At 36.5% G+C, this 16894-nt stretch overlaps 3 protein-coding genes across 3 annotated transcripts; all 3 read right to left on the reverse strand.

Annotated features, from left to right (window-relative positions):
* Positions 1-271: 271 nt before the first annotated feature.
* Positions 272-1211, reverse strand: MELLADRAFT_93106 (uncharacterized protein; the record flags this gene model as incomplete). Its single annotated transcript, XM_007416048.1, has 2 exons — positions 272-1009; positions 1095-1211. The coding sequence occupies 2 exons, from the start codon at positions 1209-1211 to the stop codon at positions 272-274; spliced, it is 855 nt and encodes a 284-aa protein (XP_007416110.1).
* Positions 1212-4308: 3097 nt separating this feature from the next.
* Positions 4309-6859, reverse strand: MELLADRAFT_93107 (uncharacterized protein; the record flags this gene model as incomplete). The annotated part of the gene is made up of 5 exons (XM_007416047.1): positions 4309-5300; positions 5452-5525; positions 5602-5905; positions 5975-6718; positions 6811-6859. 5 exons carry the CDS (start codon positions 6857-6859, stop codon positions 4309-4311), a joined length of 2163 nt encoding a protein of 720 aa, XP_007416109.1.
* Positions 6860-13302: 6443 nt separating this feature from the next.
* Positions 13303-16620, reverse strand: MELLADRAFT_93108 (uncharacterized protein; the record flags this gene model as incomplete). Its single annotated transcript, XM_007416046.1, has 7 exons — positions 13303-13914; positions 14013-14217; positions 14335-14409; positions 14499-14896; positions 14970-15128; positions 15187-15506; positions 15681-16620. 7 exons carry the CDS (start codon positions 16618-16620, stop codon positions 13303-13305), a joined length of 2709 nt encoding a protein of 902 aa, XP_007416108.1.
* Between the last annotated feature and the right edge of the window lie 274 nt (positions 16621-16894).

The raw sequence follows: 16894 nt of genomic DNA on the forward strand, positions 1-16894 counted from the left end.
TAGTGTCTTTTCAAGACCATCACAGTTCATTAATTAGAATTTTTATTTATACAATACCCTTTCCTTTAAATTATCCACAATCAAGAAAGAATTCAAAGAAAAGAAAAAATCATTTGAATAAAAGAATATGAATGAAAGAGAGACAAACTCGTCAATGCAATCATGTTCAAAGAACATATGAGTTTTGTTTTACAATTGTTGATTTTGGAGATAAAAACCACGAATTCATTAAACTAAATGTAATTTGATTTCTTTCCCAATCCAATCCAACTTATGATCCTTTATCGATCAAATCCGAAATTTTGGTCATCTTAAACTTCTTCCACCTATCATCTTTTGAACCAACTTCCGAAAAGGTTTCAAAACTTTCCAAATTTTTAAATGAAACCAAAGCAGTAAGTTTGATATCTTTATTTAAATTTTCGGGTCTTGAAGGATCAATAGGTTTCATAAGGATAGATTCAATTTCGTTTGAAGAAAGTGTTGTTGTAGAAAGAATGAATGATTGTAATGTTTCGGTTGTATTGATCTTAGGTAAATGTTTTGTATTCCATTTCAATTTTAATGTGTAATTGAGTGGATCAAGATCAGATGGTATGGTTGCTGTCGTGGTTGGTTGGGATGTTGGGTTGGAGGTGGATGTTGTTGGTTTTGCTGTAGACGTTGAGGCGTTGAATTCAGGTTGATTAGATTTCGAATCGGATACCTCACTTCGTCTCAATTGTTCTTCTTTCTCTTTCCTTAATCTTGCTCCAGCAAGTTTCAATTCATCTAATTTCATCTTCTTGTTCCTCATCTCACTTTCATCTTTCTGAAAACTCCTTTCACGTTCTTCTAAATCTTTTAACATCGTCTTTCGTTTCGAATTTAATTTTTCATCTCTTTTTGCTTTAGATGATTGAATTGAAAGTTTCAAATCTAATTCTGATCTTTTGATTGGATCTAATAAAATCTCAAGTGCGATTTTTAATTTAAGAAACTTTTCGGCTGCGAGTGGATCATCTGGATTCTAAGTAAACGCAATCGATAGGTTACAATAAATTAGATCATGATTGAAGCTGAATGGAATGCTCTTCAAGATATAAGAAACTCACTCTATCTGGATGAACTTTTAATGACGCTTTTCGGTATGCAGTTCTGATTTCATTACTATCTGCTTGATTTGATACTCCTACGATTTTATAATAATCGAGACTATTGGAATCGTTCATGTTGTCTTAATCGAATCAGTTTCCAAGTTGATAAATGCTGAATGTTGAATGTTGAAGTTTTCTAGAAATTGAAAAGTGGATGCTGACGATCTGGACTCCTGGAGTAGCAGGATGGTCAGTTACATATCAAAATGGGTTACAAACATATGCTTATAACCTCTTCACTGTCACTTTGATTTTTCTGATTTTGAATTTCGATTTGATCGTTAATCGTAACTTGAACTTTGTCTACCAAACAAATCAACTTTTCCAATCCAAAGCTCAATCGAAATCAACCATCATGTTTTCTTCTTGGTCAAGTTCACCTTCTTCAACATCAACTCCATCAACTACATCAAACATAAAATCAGAACAACTTAAACAAGAAGTCACTCAACAATTAGCTTTAGCAAATGCTCAAGAATTGATCAATGTAAATATACTCTCTGATCTTTTTCATGTTCTTATCTTCTTTGATTGAAAAACTACTGATCAAAGACCTATTGTGAACTTGTTTGTATAAAATTAGAAAATCAATGAAAAATGGTACATGCACTTCTTTTGCTGCTTTACAAATTCAGAGGTGCAACAAAAACTAAAAAGTTGATTGTTTTTTTTGCACAGTTACGCACGTTGTATTCAATCTCCTTCAGCGACATTGACAGCCAGAGAACAAGTAAAAATATTCCACAAGATCTCAACCCGATTCCACAAACTAACATTTCTCTTTGTCTGCTGTTTTCTTTGTACAGAAAATGATCTCAAATTGTATGGATAGATACCTAGAAGCCTATAACGTAACTCGATTTGTTTTTCCATTCAAGTCGAGCAAGGATCCATCACAGACCAATGAGCTGACTTTTGAACTTTCTTATTCTCTGGTTTATAGATCATTTCAAGGACTTATGTTAATAGGATTACAAAACAAAGGAATTTAGCTAATCAATCTACACTTGAATCAAATTCACTATAAGGATCTCAAAAGAAATTGACAAGGGCTCAATTTATTTCAAACATCAAATCACCTGTCTTTAACAAAAAAAAACCAAATTCTTCAATATTTTGTCTTGTTTTTTTTTCACCCTCAATCTTCAAAATCACTTCTCATTTGAAGGGTTACATCTTTTCTGTCAAAATAAAAACTATACCAATTTCAAACTTAAAAACCTGTAAATCTGATTCACAAGTCAAAAGAAAGAAAGAAAAAGAATCTTGACACATTAAAATCTACCTCAACATGCTTTTAGTGCCTGTTTGCTTAAGCAAATCCTGGTAAAAAAAATCATTGCATAGTAATTCTTTGATAAAAAAAGGTTGCAAAGTTGAAATGTGACATTTATCTATCACACTAGACACCATAAAATACTATTTCAACATGTGTCATTTTCCAGCCCCATTTCTGTCTAGAGCAAGCTTGGCAGCAATAAGCAGTTTGAGGTCTAATCAATTTCTATGTTTGTTTTTCAAAATCTTGGACAACTTTTCCAAAAAGAAAAATCTTCATCTTTAACTGATCAAACATGCACATATTCTACAAAAACAAACAAGTTCTTGAAGTATAAAAATACATAAAACCTCTCAACTTGAACTCCCTTAATCATTCCCAAGTATGAATGTTAACAGAATATCTCAATTATGATCTATCTAAGATAAGCGAAGAGTTGAAATAGTTCAATTTCCCTACCCACACTACTTTGATCAGTGATTCATATGCATTGAATTTGTGGCAGTTGGGAGGGCACTCAACTTTGGGGGCCTTTGTGTCTTTGAAGTTCCTCTGGATTTTGTTTTGTTTGTGCAAAGAACAAGCACAACACCACTATATCCTTCATCGAAAAAACATTCCATCTCCGTAAATTTCATAAACCCCAGAACAAAATAGGAAATTTATAATTAAAATGTTTTGAAATTTGAAGTAATCAACTTCATACACAGTCGCAATGAATGAAATCCTTCACTAATAAAAAAGAGACAATAGAAACTTGAATTCGATGAACTTGAAAATAGGCTAGCACGACCGGATTTGGTACTAATATTACCATTGACATAGACCAAACAAGAAGATAGCAGTTGCTACTAGTACCTAGCCATATGCTGTTCTTTCCAAAAACATAATGCCAGGAGAAAAAACTGAAGAATTGAGGAAGGAGGGATCTACCTAGCGAAATGGTCCTCATTAGAATCAGACCAATCATGACCTGACCACTTTGGAAGCCTCCCATAACGATGCTCATAGAGCCTTGTTGAAGTGATATTGTCCATTTCAACCAAATTTGAACCCATCACTTTGAAAAAATCTTTTAATCTTAAATCAGTCTTCCGAGACTCAACTTCAACAATTGCATCACACAGATGTTGCATTTTGATACTTTTTCATTAGGGATGATATTCATTTTTTTTTAGTATTCTTTGCATTCGATTTTATGTTTATTTTGTTCAATTGAAATCCATTTTTTTGCATCTTAATTATCAAAAGTTCAAATAGAAGAGTTTCAAGAATTACATTTTACAACAACAAAAACCAGAAAAATCGCACAATAATATATTTGAAAAGAAATGAAGTTTTTTTATTTTTTTATTATTTTTTGAAAAAAGTACCTTATCTATAAGAAAAATGAAATAAAATCATTGTATGCATAAAATCTGTAATCCCGAATCCTTAATCGTACCGGAAATACAATATCGTCCTTGGAAAAGAGTTAAATCTGAAATCGATGATATTTGCTTTCGAGTATATATAAATTCAACAAAAAAAGCCTGTTTTTTTGGGGAAAAAAGATCATCCTGTTGTAAAGATCTAAAAAACGATAAATCGTTTCATGATCGTATTGCTACGGATCATACAGTAATGATTGATAGATAGATGACCACCACGAGGTGAGGATTGAAATGAGTGTTTTATTCTTTTTTAAATCTGGAGCGTATGACAAGTTGCCATTTCGACCGTCAAGAGGTGTTCACCAGGTGATCCCAAGTCTCACACCTTTTTTTGCAACACCAAAAGAAGGGGTACAGATAGAAGGGGTAGAATAGGAGGGAATTTTGACAAAGTGAAAGGATGATAAGAGGATTCTTGGTTGGACTTACACATACTCAGACTTGTTTGGATGTATCGACGTCATCTCCATGGTTTTCGATCTCCTAATAATTGTCGTTCGATCCCTTCATCTTCATCTTCGTCTTCAGAACTCATCATGGGCTCATCTTCATCATCTTCATCAAAGATCTCCCCTTCTTCGACTTCTTCTCCTTCTTCTAAATCTGATCTTCTTCTAATCTTTCGTGGCGAAGTCGAAACCGAATCAGAAACAGGATTGATCGCAACTTCTTCTGAAAGATGATCTGTCATCGATTCAAGTTCGGCTTCTAATGCTTCGTCCATCATCACACTTTTTAACTCTTCACTATCTACACTACTAGCTACTTCTTCTAAATTCTCATCTATATCTTCTGATCCTAGTTGACTTTGTTCTTCGTCTTCATCACTCAACGCAAACGTAACAAAATCCTCATTGTTGGCTACTTGATCATAATTCGATCGTTTGTGTTGTGACGTCTTGTCCGACTTTGGTATAGGTGAATGGCGTTTGGGTGCTTTTGCACGACGCGATTCAGAGCCATGAGGATCCTGTTCTTCAAAATCATTGGCTTTTCGTTTGCCTTTGACGTCTGTAAAAAAGAGATCTGCACCACTCTGTGAACCTTCTTCATCAGAGTCCGATTCTTCTGGTGCTGGATCACTCAGCTTTTTTCCTCTATTGATCACATGAGGTAACCGACAAGTTGAATTAGAACAGGTGCCATCCTTTGTAAATTCCGGACATTCTCGAACATGTCGATCTTTACACTGAGCTCCTTTCGAGCACCATCCTAACTCTGCAAAATCTTTACAGACTGTTGAAGTGTGCGTTTCAACGTGTGGATATGGACAATCGGGCTTGTTGCATCTCGGGAAGTGACTACAATGCTCCATGTTGTGGGCATTGGGCTTGTGAGAGAGCGGACAAGCTGAGGCGGGATTTGCGCATGTACGACGAAGAAAGCGAGGACAGATGGCTACATTCGAAGGTTCGTGCTGGTAGACACATGTCAATCCTTTCCGACAGGCACCTGTGACATAAGAAGACGGTATAAACCGTGTATAAAGCAGAAGTATATTAGTCAGTTTGTTATGTTGGTGATTAGAGGTTTATCCACGTCGTGTTTTGTGAAGGGATAGGTAAGAGTGTTCAAAAAATTGGCTAGGAAAGTGAAGCTGAACCAGTCTTAGCAAAAAAGCGGCATTGTTCTTCTTTCTTCATCCGTGGGGGTCTTGCGATTTTCATGGTCATCGAACTACAAGGAAGAGTAGAGTTGTCGGAGTCAGACATTAATGAATGACATCAAAGACTCCATGAAGCGAGCTACGCACCCTCTACCTCGGCCAATTCTAGGTTCCCATGCGGGATGCCTTCTGGGGGCTTGGGTAGCATACTTGGCTGAAAGTCCATTTGCCAGCACCATTAATCTTGCCTTTTTGGCTTCTTCAATCTTTTGCGACTGGTGCTTCTTTAGTGCACTCAACGCGATCAGATTACCTGACTTGGTTCGAACATATGTCGTTCCAGCTATTGAAGCTCTGAGTGGTGTACTAGTAGAAGCAGGAACTTGACCATCAAGTGCAGAAACAGTTGAAGGTACGTCTATTTTCGGCTTGTTTGGGGTCGCAGCGCCATCTGTTGGACAAGTGAGATGTTCAGCAAGGGAGACAAATGGGGAAAAAGACGATATATATTTTCACGTACTGGTGCTCCGTACAAGTTTTTTACCACGAGGATCTCGGGCAAAAGCGATCCCATCGATAATTACCTCGCTACCAGAAGGACTCAAAAGTGATTGCGTGGAATTTGATATAAAAGATTTGGAAGAGGAGACAAAAGATTTGGATGAATTGTGTACAAAGGGTTTGGAGGAGGCGGACAGAGTCATGCTTTTAAGGGTGGATGTAGTCTGCGCTACCGGGGTTTTGGATGAGGGTAAAATTGGCTCGTTTTTGGTGTGAAGAGTGGAGAAGGAAGAAGTATTGTTCTCTGGTTGAGGAATGTCTACATTGGAAGTTGTAGAGCTCAGAGTACTGCTACTCTGAGGAAGAGTGGAAAGAGACACGTTTGGAGTACTCGAAGAAAGAACTGCAGAGCTGGGCACCTTGATAGGTATCGCCCTGGAATGATTTGATTGAGGAATGGTTTGAGCTGCGACTGTTGTGGGTTTGTTCAAGATCAGCTTCTTGGAACCCATGCTCCTAGCCCTCGGGTTATATGTTAGGTTGGAGCTCGGGACCAACTTCCAGCTAGTTTTGGTCACTAGTGGGATAGCAGGCCCTGATGATTGAAGGGAGACTCTAGGTTCATGAGAGGGATCATGAACTCGAGGTTTAAAAGATGTAGATCTTGAGGTAGAAGGGAACTGATGACTAATTGGAATATGGGCTAGCTGATTGGATGCTTTTTGAGCTTCGGTGATGGTTTTTTTACGTTGGTTGATGGTACCTGATTTAAATCAAAATACCAAGGAAGGGTCAGTAAGTTACAAAAGCCAACCAAACATTCATTAAACCTCCTCCGAAAGTTAAGGACCCAACCTTGAAGACGGTCAATCTCAGCTAAGACAACAGCTTGTTCGGTCGACATTATCCAAGAACGAGATGGTGATATATTGTGAATCGACTGGTTTGATGGTTCGTTTTAGCTTGGTTTACTTTCTTTTCGAAGGCTCAATTTAAGAAAACTATTGATAAGAAGATGAATATAAATAGTAAAAAGGCTCAATGCGATGAATGGTAAAGTGCGACGAATGAAGTCGAAGGGAATCAGAAATGGAAATTCGATTGAAAGAAACTTGTCATCCAATTCAATCGGTTTCTGACTTCCAATCAAGTCAGAAACTACCTAAATTCAATATCTTATCATCTAATCACTTAACCCTAATGTTAACCTTTCAAACTTCAGTTCGTATCATCATTCACCAATCAAATCCCCTCACTTTCCTCATCTCGCTGTGACCTTTCTCCGTTCCTACATGTCGATCAGACAACCTTCAATTCCAGGAGAAACACATGTGCAAATACACTTCTTTCAAGTGCTTTTGGCTTTAAATATCGCACTAACTAAGCTATCGTGATAATCCAATCCCTTTGTTTCCTTTTGTTCTCTCCTGTCTTTTGTCTTGTGCTTTCCAAGCGGCGTTTTCTATTTTTCTTTTGTGTTTTTTTCCTTTGACGAATCCATGCCGGATTCGTCCATCAATGTTGTAGACCGGATCCGGCCATTTCTACCTCACTTCGATGTCTTCGATATCTGTACATTGTACCCTTTTTATCTTATTACCTTATTTGTAAATTGCAGAGATGGATGTCTATATAAAAGACACCCATCTCTCCTTGTGCAATAAACCCCAAGCAGCTGATTCCCTGTACTGCATCCCGGTTGGCAACGACGCTATGTAGGTTAAAGGTAACTAACTTCCTTTCATGCTCTTTATTATGAGCAGGACTGCCAAGCCTTCAAAATAATTCCTTCATGTGATTGACAAGCCCAAATTATGAACAATAAGGTGAAATGAAAATGAAGCAGGAAAAAAACAAGGGAACATATGGTGGGACTCGGAGACACCCAAGATGAGGAAAAGCCCGATTGATCTATGAACTCTATGCAAGCCCCAAATTCTCAACTTGTTGATCAGGAGCCCAGGCTACTTTCAACAGCATTTCAAAAGTATCCATTTAGGATCAGTTCAGTGAACAACTTTCATGTTTTTTCTATTTGAATGAAATCAAACTCCACATGCAATTTAGAGCTCTTTATATAAAAGTACTACTTGAGCCTTTCCTTATCTTTGGTGTTTCCCACCATAGATAAATGGTAATTTGGCATAAAGTGACACTTTTGTGATTCATTTTCTAGGTATGTTTTGAATTGAGTCCATTCTCTCAGCTCTTGTAAGGTGAGCTTGATTTTTATCACACACATCAAGCCTTCAACAAAGAAGCAAACACAAACATACTCAAGTCCAAAACCCCTACAGGATGATCTCACAAACACAAAATGAGGCCTTTCATAAGCTCAGCATTTTTTTCATTGCCTCCATGTTTCAACAAAAGCTTACCAAATTTTATTCCTCACCACCTCACATTTCCATACAACAATGGTATTGCCACAAATTGCCATTACCTCCTCCAGACCTCAGCTTGAACTGATCAGATTCTGCTTTTCAGCATCTCAGAATGGTGACCCAAACGCTCATTTGTGCACACTATTCCCTGGCCAACAAACACTGAAATTTCCTCCCACTCCCCAAACTTAAAGGCTTGACTGGGCTATTTTGTCCTGTCTGTTCAACTTGGATGTTGTACAAAACAGCACACACAGATTCCTGGCTTATTGGGGTATAACTTTTGCAAACACCTCATCCATCCATTTCCAATCTCTAACTTTGGGCTCTTACATAACAAAAGTGCTCAACACCTGACAATTACCATAATTGGAAGATGTGGTGGTTTTATCAACTTGACCATGAGATTGGCCTCATCAATTTTAGTGTACCCAGGGCTAATGTCTCTGTACCATTTGACTGGGCTTATAGGGTGTCACCCCAAGGCCAATCCCTCAAGCCCATACCAGCATCTGCTCCACAAAGACAATATCATCTGTATGATTCTGTCTGCACCCCACAACTGGCAACACTAAATCCACCTCCTAGAATAAACCTGTACTTAACTGCTAATGTATTAAATTATCTCAGAACCACAAGAAAGTGGCCAAAAGAGAAGGTCCATCTGTTGCACAATAATCTTGCGGTGTAAACCCTTCAATAACCTTTGACAAATATACCCCATATATCAAAAACCAAACCCTGCCAACACTTTTTGACAAGAAATGTTGCTGTTTGGGGAAGTGCACTGGATGTTTCAATAAGAGGCCTTTGGAATTCTTCAAATACCACTGCAGCATCATGCAAAATTGTAATCCAGGACTTCTTTTCCTTTTATTCCCAACACATGTTCATCACAACCACCAAAAATGTGTTATACTGAAACCTTGAGTGCCATCCTACCTATGTATGTACCTAAACCATCTAGCTCACCTGATCAAACTCCTTCACAACCTTCAATTCCAATCCACCCCTTAACACCAACAGAAGAAAGTTGCATCCTACATGACAATGTGAGTGAAGATATAATCTTTCAGACTATATAAATAGATCCGCTCCTTGATTGATGAGAGTACTGTCACTGAAAGAATTCAAAGACAATTTACAAAAAAGTTGAGTTGGGGATATAATGAGGTAATAACAATCTAACTTTCCTCTAGAAAAACAACCAATGATCTGTTAAATGAATTCCACTTCAAACTTATATAAATCAGTCAAAACTCAAAATCAAAAGGTAAACAAAATATATGACAAATTCAAATTAAAAACCAACATCAAACACAATTTAAATTCATTTATTACCTATCACATTGGATAAAACATTGCCTAAACCAAGCTCAAGATCTAGATACACTCAACAAATCAAACCACCAAACTTATCACCTGAAACTTATTTTTTGCATACTTTTACAACTTGGTTTGCCTAAAAAAATCTGTTACATAAGAAAGTTTAAAGTGTAGGCAATGGGTTTTTTGTATTCTTGAGTCTATATTACTAAACATACTAATTCTTGCAATATTTTTATTAGGATACAGTTGAACCAGTGTAGTCTCAACCACAACCGCTCTGCAAAAACAAAACTTTGTTACAGAAATTTATACACATGACTCATACTGATAAACATCATGTAATAAGTCATTTTTGGGCTTATTACATGGTGTTATTGTCAGGAATGACTTGAAAAGTTGATCTGATGGGCCAATTCTTTTTCAATTTTTTTTTCCCAAAACCTCAGTATTTGGGTCTAGGTACCTTAGGTGGCCTAATATTAAGTACATAAGACTCAACCTAAGTACTCAAGTACTTAACCTGAGTACCTAAGTACTTAAGTTCAATACTTAAGTGCTCAAGTCTGGTCTTCCGGAGGTCCTCCAAGGTATTCTGGAGAGGCCAAAATTTGGGTCTCAGGGCCGGACCTGGGGCCAGCCTGTGGTTGAGACTAGACTGGTTCAACTGTATACTGGAAAAGAGAAAGAGACTCTTGTGATTAGAAGATCAAGATGGATTTCCTTTTTTTCTTGTCAATCTATTTCAACTCTATATGTGTGTCATTTTACAATGATGAAAAATTCAAACAATGCGTGCATGGTATATATACATGTCTGTCTTTTGAAAGGCTTACTTGATATGGGTTAGTACTAGTAGTATCAGGTCTAGATTGACATATTTCCAGTTTTCACCCAATACTTGAGTAAGTTGTCAAGTCACTATTTTTTTTTCAATGAGCTACAGCCATTCCAATATTTCTTGTTGCTCACATTTTCGAAAAGAAAAAGTTTATGAGCTCAAAACCTAAGTTTTAACTGGTTAAAACCTGAAAATTGGCTGTATTTCCATTGAATTACAGCCAATTTCAAAGTTTTTTCAAGTAAAAACTTAGGTTTCACCGAGTTTCACTTTTTCTTTTTCAAAACAGAGCAACAAGAAATATTGGAATGGCTGTAATTACTCCAAGTTTTTCTGAAAGCTCAGCATACTTTAACATGATTTTTGGAAAGAGATGAATATATGTATTCTGTTCATTGCAAAACTTTCATTCAGCTTTGATTCTCTTGAGGAATTTTATTTAAACAAGCTGTTAAGTTCTAAAGATCTGCTTAGGTTACATATAGATGTATCAAACTTGTTTGTCATTCTTTGGTGAATGTGAGCAATCCAATGTGTACAGAATCAAACTGAATTGTGATGTTATCATGATTGAAGTTTGGTGATCAAAGCTGTTGACCACATCAAACTGTTTAGATCATTACATACCTTATCAATCATTCTTCCCTATCTTCTCATCTTCACTTTTCTTTCTCACCTTGTAGTCTCATCAAGACTTCATCCTTCATCACAGATCAACTACAATTTCAAGTAAGATTCAAACATCATATCTGAGTCAAATTGTAGGCTTGTATTGTTCATGAACAGAATCTGGTATTTTGAAAAAATGTGGTGAGATGGAAAGAGAGTGATTAACAATCAGGTGAAATCACTGGCAAACAAACATAAATCAAGTGAAAAGGAAATGATATGTAGTAAGTGAAATCAATTTGATAAACCAAGCAAGACGATTTACAAATGAACCTCAAAATGATAAGATGATTATTTAAACTTGAATTGTCAAGATACATAGTAATTACAGAAACCAAAATAACTATGTAAGCTTAGAAAGTCTTGGGCCAAGTTCCCCAAAAAGAAGAAAGTATCATCTTAGTAATATTAGTGTCTTTCAAACTTTTGGGCTTTATCACTCCTTCTAGTGTTTAATTGATTTCCATTATTGATTTCAACTCTTAGCAAAGATCAAGCTGTTTTACTTCTGATCAAAGCATCAAATTTGTTGAAAAAAAAACAAGTGACTTTCCATCTTTTAACCAAATAATCAATCAACATATCTTATTGAGAAACTGTAATTGTATCTCAAACATCAATGATACCATTTTGATATCACCTCTATCAATTTTCTACTACATATACACACTTAAATAATCATAATCAAAACTCTTAAATACATATGTGATAATCTAATTTATGACACCGCGGGAATTAACTCGTTCAAAACCCGATTGAGCGAAATTTCGGTGTCCGGGTTCGAAATTTCCTCGAATCGTGAAACTCGTTCACAACTCGTTAGCATTATGTTCGCCGATTTCCCTCGAGTACGCTACAATACATATACATACACAGCACTCTCAAAACCTTTGATTCCAACGGTTTGGCTGTCTCACTTCCCCACTGAACTCCTTTCTTGTGTATCTGGTTGATCAAGGCTTGACAAAGGAAGGTGAAGGCGAGTAATGGTGAAAGGGGTTGTTATTTTATCATGTGACTGTACATACACGGGGCCAGCAGAGTACACAGTACAGCCCGAGGGAAATTGGCAAACCTAATGCTAACAAGTTGTGAACGAGTTTCTTGATTTGAGGAAATTTCGAACCCGGACACCGAAATTTCACTCAATCGGGCTTCAAACGAGTTAATTCCCGCGGTGTGATTTTCTATATACATATACAGCCCTTTGCAGAATTGATGACTTTGGAAAAAGAGAAAACACTTGAGTTTTTTTTCAAAAACTCATTGAGTTTTTCAAAAACTGAGTGAGCTCTTTCTCTTTTAGAATTACTGAGCCAGGTTTCCAAAAAAAACTCACTGACTTTTTGAAAAACCCAGCAGCTTGTTGACAAAACTTGGTCACTTTCCAAAAAAAAACTCGAGGTTTTTCATTTGAAAACTCAAGGTTTTTTTTTTCTTCAAAGTCATCAATTATGCAAAGGGCTGTACATCTCTACATATACTCTCACTCAACCCATAACTCATTCAGAAAAAAAATCCAAAAAAGCCTATGTAAATGATTTTTTAGTTGAAGAAACAGATCTTGACTTCACATGAAGCTTCTTTATCTTTTTTAACAATTCACCTCTTCCTCATGGTGCCAGGTGGCAGTATAAAAACCTAAACCTCTCAACCAACAAAAAGCAAGAAACCTCCAAATTCTTGGATCTCTTTTTTACCTCTTCTTTAAAAACTTTCTAACTTTTCAATCATTTCAATTCAAACCAAACCCAATTCAAATCCTTCAGTTCAAACCAAACCATCCTACCTTTTGTTTTCAATTTCCAAAATTCAAATCCATCCTATCCTTTGTTTTCAATTTCCAAAATTCAAAACCATCCAATCTATTTTCTTGTTTTTTTTAATTCTTGTGTAATTCAACTTCTTAAGAATCTAATCATACAAACCATGCACAATTATAAATGCCCACATGCAAACAGCAGAAGAAGAAGAAGAAGAAGAAGAAAAGAACATTTAACTCATGATCCTTACAGTACAGAATACCAATAGAAAAAAAAAGAAAAAAAAATGAGTTTTTTTTAAAATGAAAATCATCAATTTATAAAGATATAGTGATATAGAGATATAGGAATATAGTGATCTCAATCACAATTGAATCAATGAAGGATCAACAGGTACATCTGTTTCTATTTCTAATGAAACCGGAATCACCAACAAATCATTCAAATTCCCATTCCCATTTTGAGTTTGATTTAAATTCTGATTTAAATTCAAATTCTGATTTAAATTTAATTGATTCGAAGTGTTTCCCAACAACAACTCAGGATCAAATAACCTTTCCACATCCTGATCATCTTCAAACCTATCTTCCAATCGATCTCGATCTCCATAAACCTGAATCAAACCATCACTAACCAAGATCTCCTGATTTCCAACTTCCTCCAAACCACCCTCGGGTAGCCTTCTTTTTCTTTTACTTTTCTTCTTAACAGGTAAACTAATCGGATCCATCAAGACCATCTGAGGATCCAAGACCATCTCACCACTTCCCATCCTAATCCCATGCTGATCTTCTCCTTCTCCTTCGACGACTTCTTCTCCTTCTTCTTGATCCATATTGATATCTTCTTCAATTCCAATCCTTCTACCATGATGTGGTTGTCCATGACTCCGTGGTTTGACTGCAAACCTTGCAAAAGCTTCTTTCAACCATGGTTTATCTTCTGGATACCCATGTCTAGACCATTCCATTGTCAACTAACCTCCCCCCCCAAAAAAAAATCCAATCAATCAATCAAAATCCAATCCTCCAATCCTCGCTTCACACACAAAAGGAAAAATTCTCTCTCACTTACATTCCTGGCTTTATCCTTTAAACTCACATTATTTTGATCTCTCAATACATCTGAGATCTCTCCATGTTTCCCATGTCGTTTAATGATTTGTGCCATACAATCATACTTATTAGAATGTAATCTAACTTCTTCTAATAACAATTCATATTCTTCTTGTGTCCATCTTCTTCTAGGTGCTGCTGCTGGTCCTTTACCTCTACCTAATCTATATGGATTATATCGTCTGATTGGAAATCGAAATCGAAAAAAATCATTCAATTCATCTCTTGACTTTTTCAATCGGCTTTTTCTTGTTTTTTTCGGTCAGTTTAGTTTGACTTACCCTTTACCTTCAGGATCTCCATCTGGATCATCTTCATCATCTCTCGAATGTTGTCCCACATTAATATCATCATGACTACCGATCCCAATTAAATTCGAATCAATAAACCATCATGATCTGTAAAAAGAACTAGGCTTTTTGCTTTCGAAAAAAAAATGACTGACTGTAATCCATGATGATCGGTATATCCCATCTGACTCTCACCTTGTTCTTGCAACAAAGATCCATCTCCCATCCCTTCATACATCTCCCGCGTCTCTTCCACTTCAGAATGTTTATCATCAGTTCTTTGTAAAGTCGGATTCCGATGATTTGATTTCCTTTTCCTTTTCCTTTTAGAATTCATTGATAATTCAACTTGACCATCTTGAACGGTACTCAATTCACCATCTGTCATCATCATCAATCGATTAGTCTTCAACTTCAATCCTTCTTCCCATCTTTCTTGTTCTTCATCTAATCTCTTTTGACATCTTCTTAATAACCTAAGTGCAGAGATCGCAAATGGAATGTAAGGATGATCTTTTCGAAGTTGATCTAAATCCGCTTCTGCTGCTACAAGCTAAGATCAAGTCAATGATTCTCAATCAGTTTCAAAATCGGTTTCATACTTTTCATTAAATCAATTCACTCACCTCAGCCTTGGTTTGATTGGCAAAGGCTTCAAAGGCTGCTTCAACTGTAGCTTCAATCTCCACACCTGAATAACTCGAAAGGCTCTCCACAAACAAGTTAGGTAACACACGACTATTAGCTTCCTCTGGACCACCCTGATCAAGTCGTTGAATATAAATCTAATCCAATCCAAAAAAAAGCAAGAAAATCTTTAAACATCAAATTCATCAAATTCACCATGAAACGAAAATTCCACCACTCAACTTGAACTTTCAATTCATTAAACAACTTCCAACTTTCTTCATCCTGAACCAATCCACGATCCAAAACCAAAGGCAAGAAACCTTCACAAGCAAAGACGATATCATTCTTTCCATACGCTTCTTCACCCGGCATAGCATACAAAATATATTCAATCACAAATGCAATATTCGCTTTTCGAATGGCAAAATAGGCCGGTGAAGGTCCTGAATGATATGATTGTTTTAAGGCTTTGTTGGTCATACATTGAGGCCAGATTAAGGCTAGGTCTTCGATTTTGAACGGGGCTGAAAGGGCTAGAGGTCAATTCAAAAGAAAAAAGTTCGGTTTGATTAGCGTCTGTAGATGGAATACAGAAGGGATTGGATTGGTATAAGATGAGTGATCCGATCAAGAACAGAGATCATTCAAAATGAGCGCCATCGGTCTATGTTTTTCAAAAAAATCAATTCATTCAAACTTCAATTTACCATGTAATTCTCCAAATTGTCGATCCAATCCACGAGTGATTTTCAATTCGATAGTCGAACTCGAATCGATCTCAAGTTGGTCTTCCAAACCAGATTCACCCAAGATTTCCCATACCGATTCTAATGCTTTCTCAGCCGTTTCTCTAAGTTGATTACATTGAGTTAGTTTTGCTTTTGGAAGTTTGATTTGTTTGGAAGTAGTAGTAGTAGTAGGGAGTCTTTCTTGAGTAAGGTCTTGATGAGCTTCTGATTGGTCTAAGAGAGGTATAGATTGAGATCTTGAAGCGGTTTGAGTCTCAGTAGTAGTAGTGGTGCTATTCTTGAGTGAATCTTGTAGGTTTGAGAACTCTTCAGAAGGCTGAGTAGCAGTTGGAGATTGTGAAGGTATTGAGAGAAGGATATCAGGGTGAAAGGTAGGATCAGGAAGCGAGCTAGTTGACTGAGTTTGTGGTTGAGGATCCGATTCATCTGGAAAGAGGAGTGAACGAAGTTGATGATCGTCTAGTACAGATGAATGATCAAAGTCGAGAGAGAAGAGTTGAGAATGAACTTCAGCTTCCGAAGTAGGTATTTCGAGAGATGGAAGTGAGGAATCGATGGGAGCAGTTGTGATGAGAGTAGATGATGAAGTTGAAGATGAAGTTAGTTGATGAAGTGAAGCTAGAAAAGGGTCAAGGTTAGGATCAGATGAGGTTGAGTTTGATAGTAAAGATGAATGAAGTTGATGAATTGAATCAGCCAGAGAAGTTGAAGTGAATTGAAGTGGAGTACTACTGTTGCTATTGCTATTGTTATTGTTGATTGAAGTTGATTGAAGTTGATGAATTGATTCTAAGATTGATAGACTTTCTTCATTGGTTGGTAGTTCTGATTCAGCAGTAGTGGTGATAGTGTTCTTGTTGATTAGGTTTGAGTGATCCTGATTTGAAGTTTGTGACATTTTTAATAAAATAATCAAAGATAGGTTGGGTTTGAAGTGATGAGAAATTTTAAAAAAATAAAATCATTCAAATCGGTTAGGTTCCAGAAATCCAACTGGTACTCTTAAGTACATAACACTACACACTTAGTCAATTAAAACTCTAGAATTTAAAACTCTCCTTGAAATCTCAATCAGAAACTTCATCCAACCAACCAATACTATTCCTGCAACTTAAAGCACCTCTTCCGAGTCCCGACCCAGCCAGGTTTGATTCTAATACATAAATACTATG

The sequence above is a fragment of the Melampsora larici-populina genome (genome assembly GCF_000204055.1).
Source record: "Melampsora larici-populina 98AG31 unplaced genomic scaffold MELLAscaffold_56, whole genome shotgun sequence".
Classification (NCBI taxonomy): domain Eukaryota; kingdom Fungi; phylum Basidiomycota; class Pucciniomycetes; order Pucciniales; family Melampsoraceae; genus Melampsora; species Melampsora laricis-populina.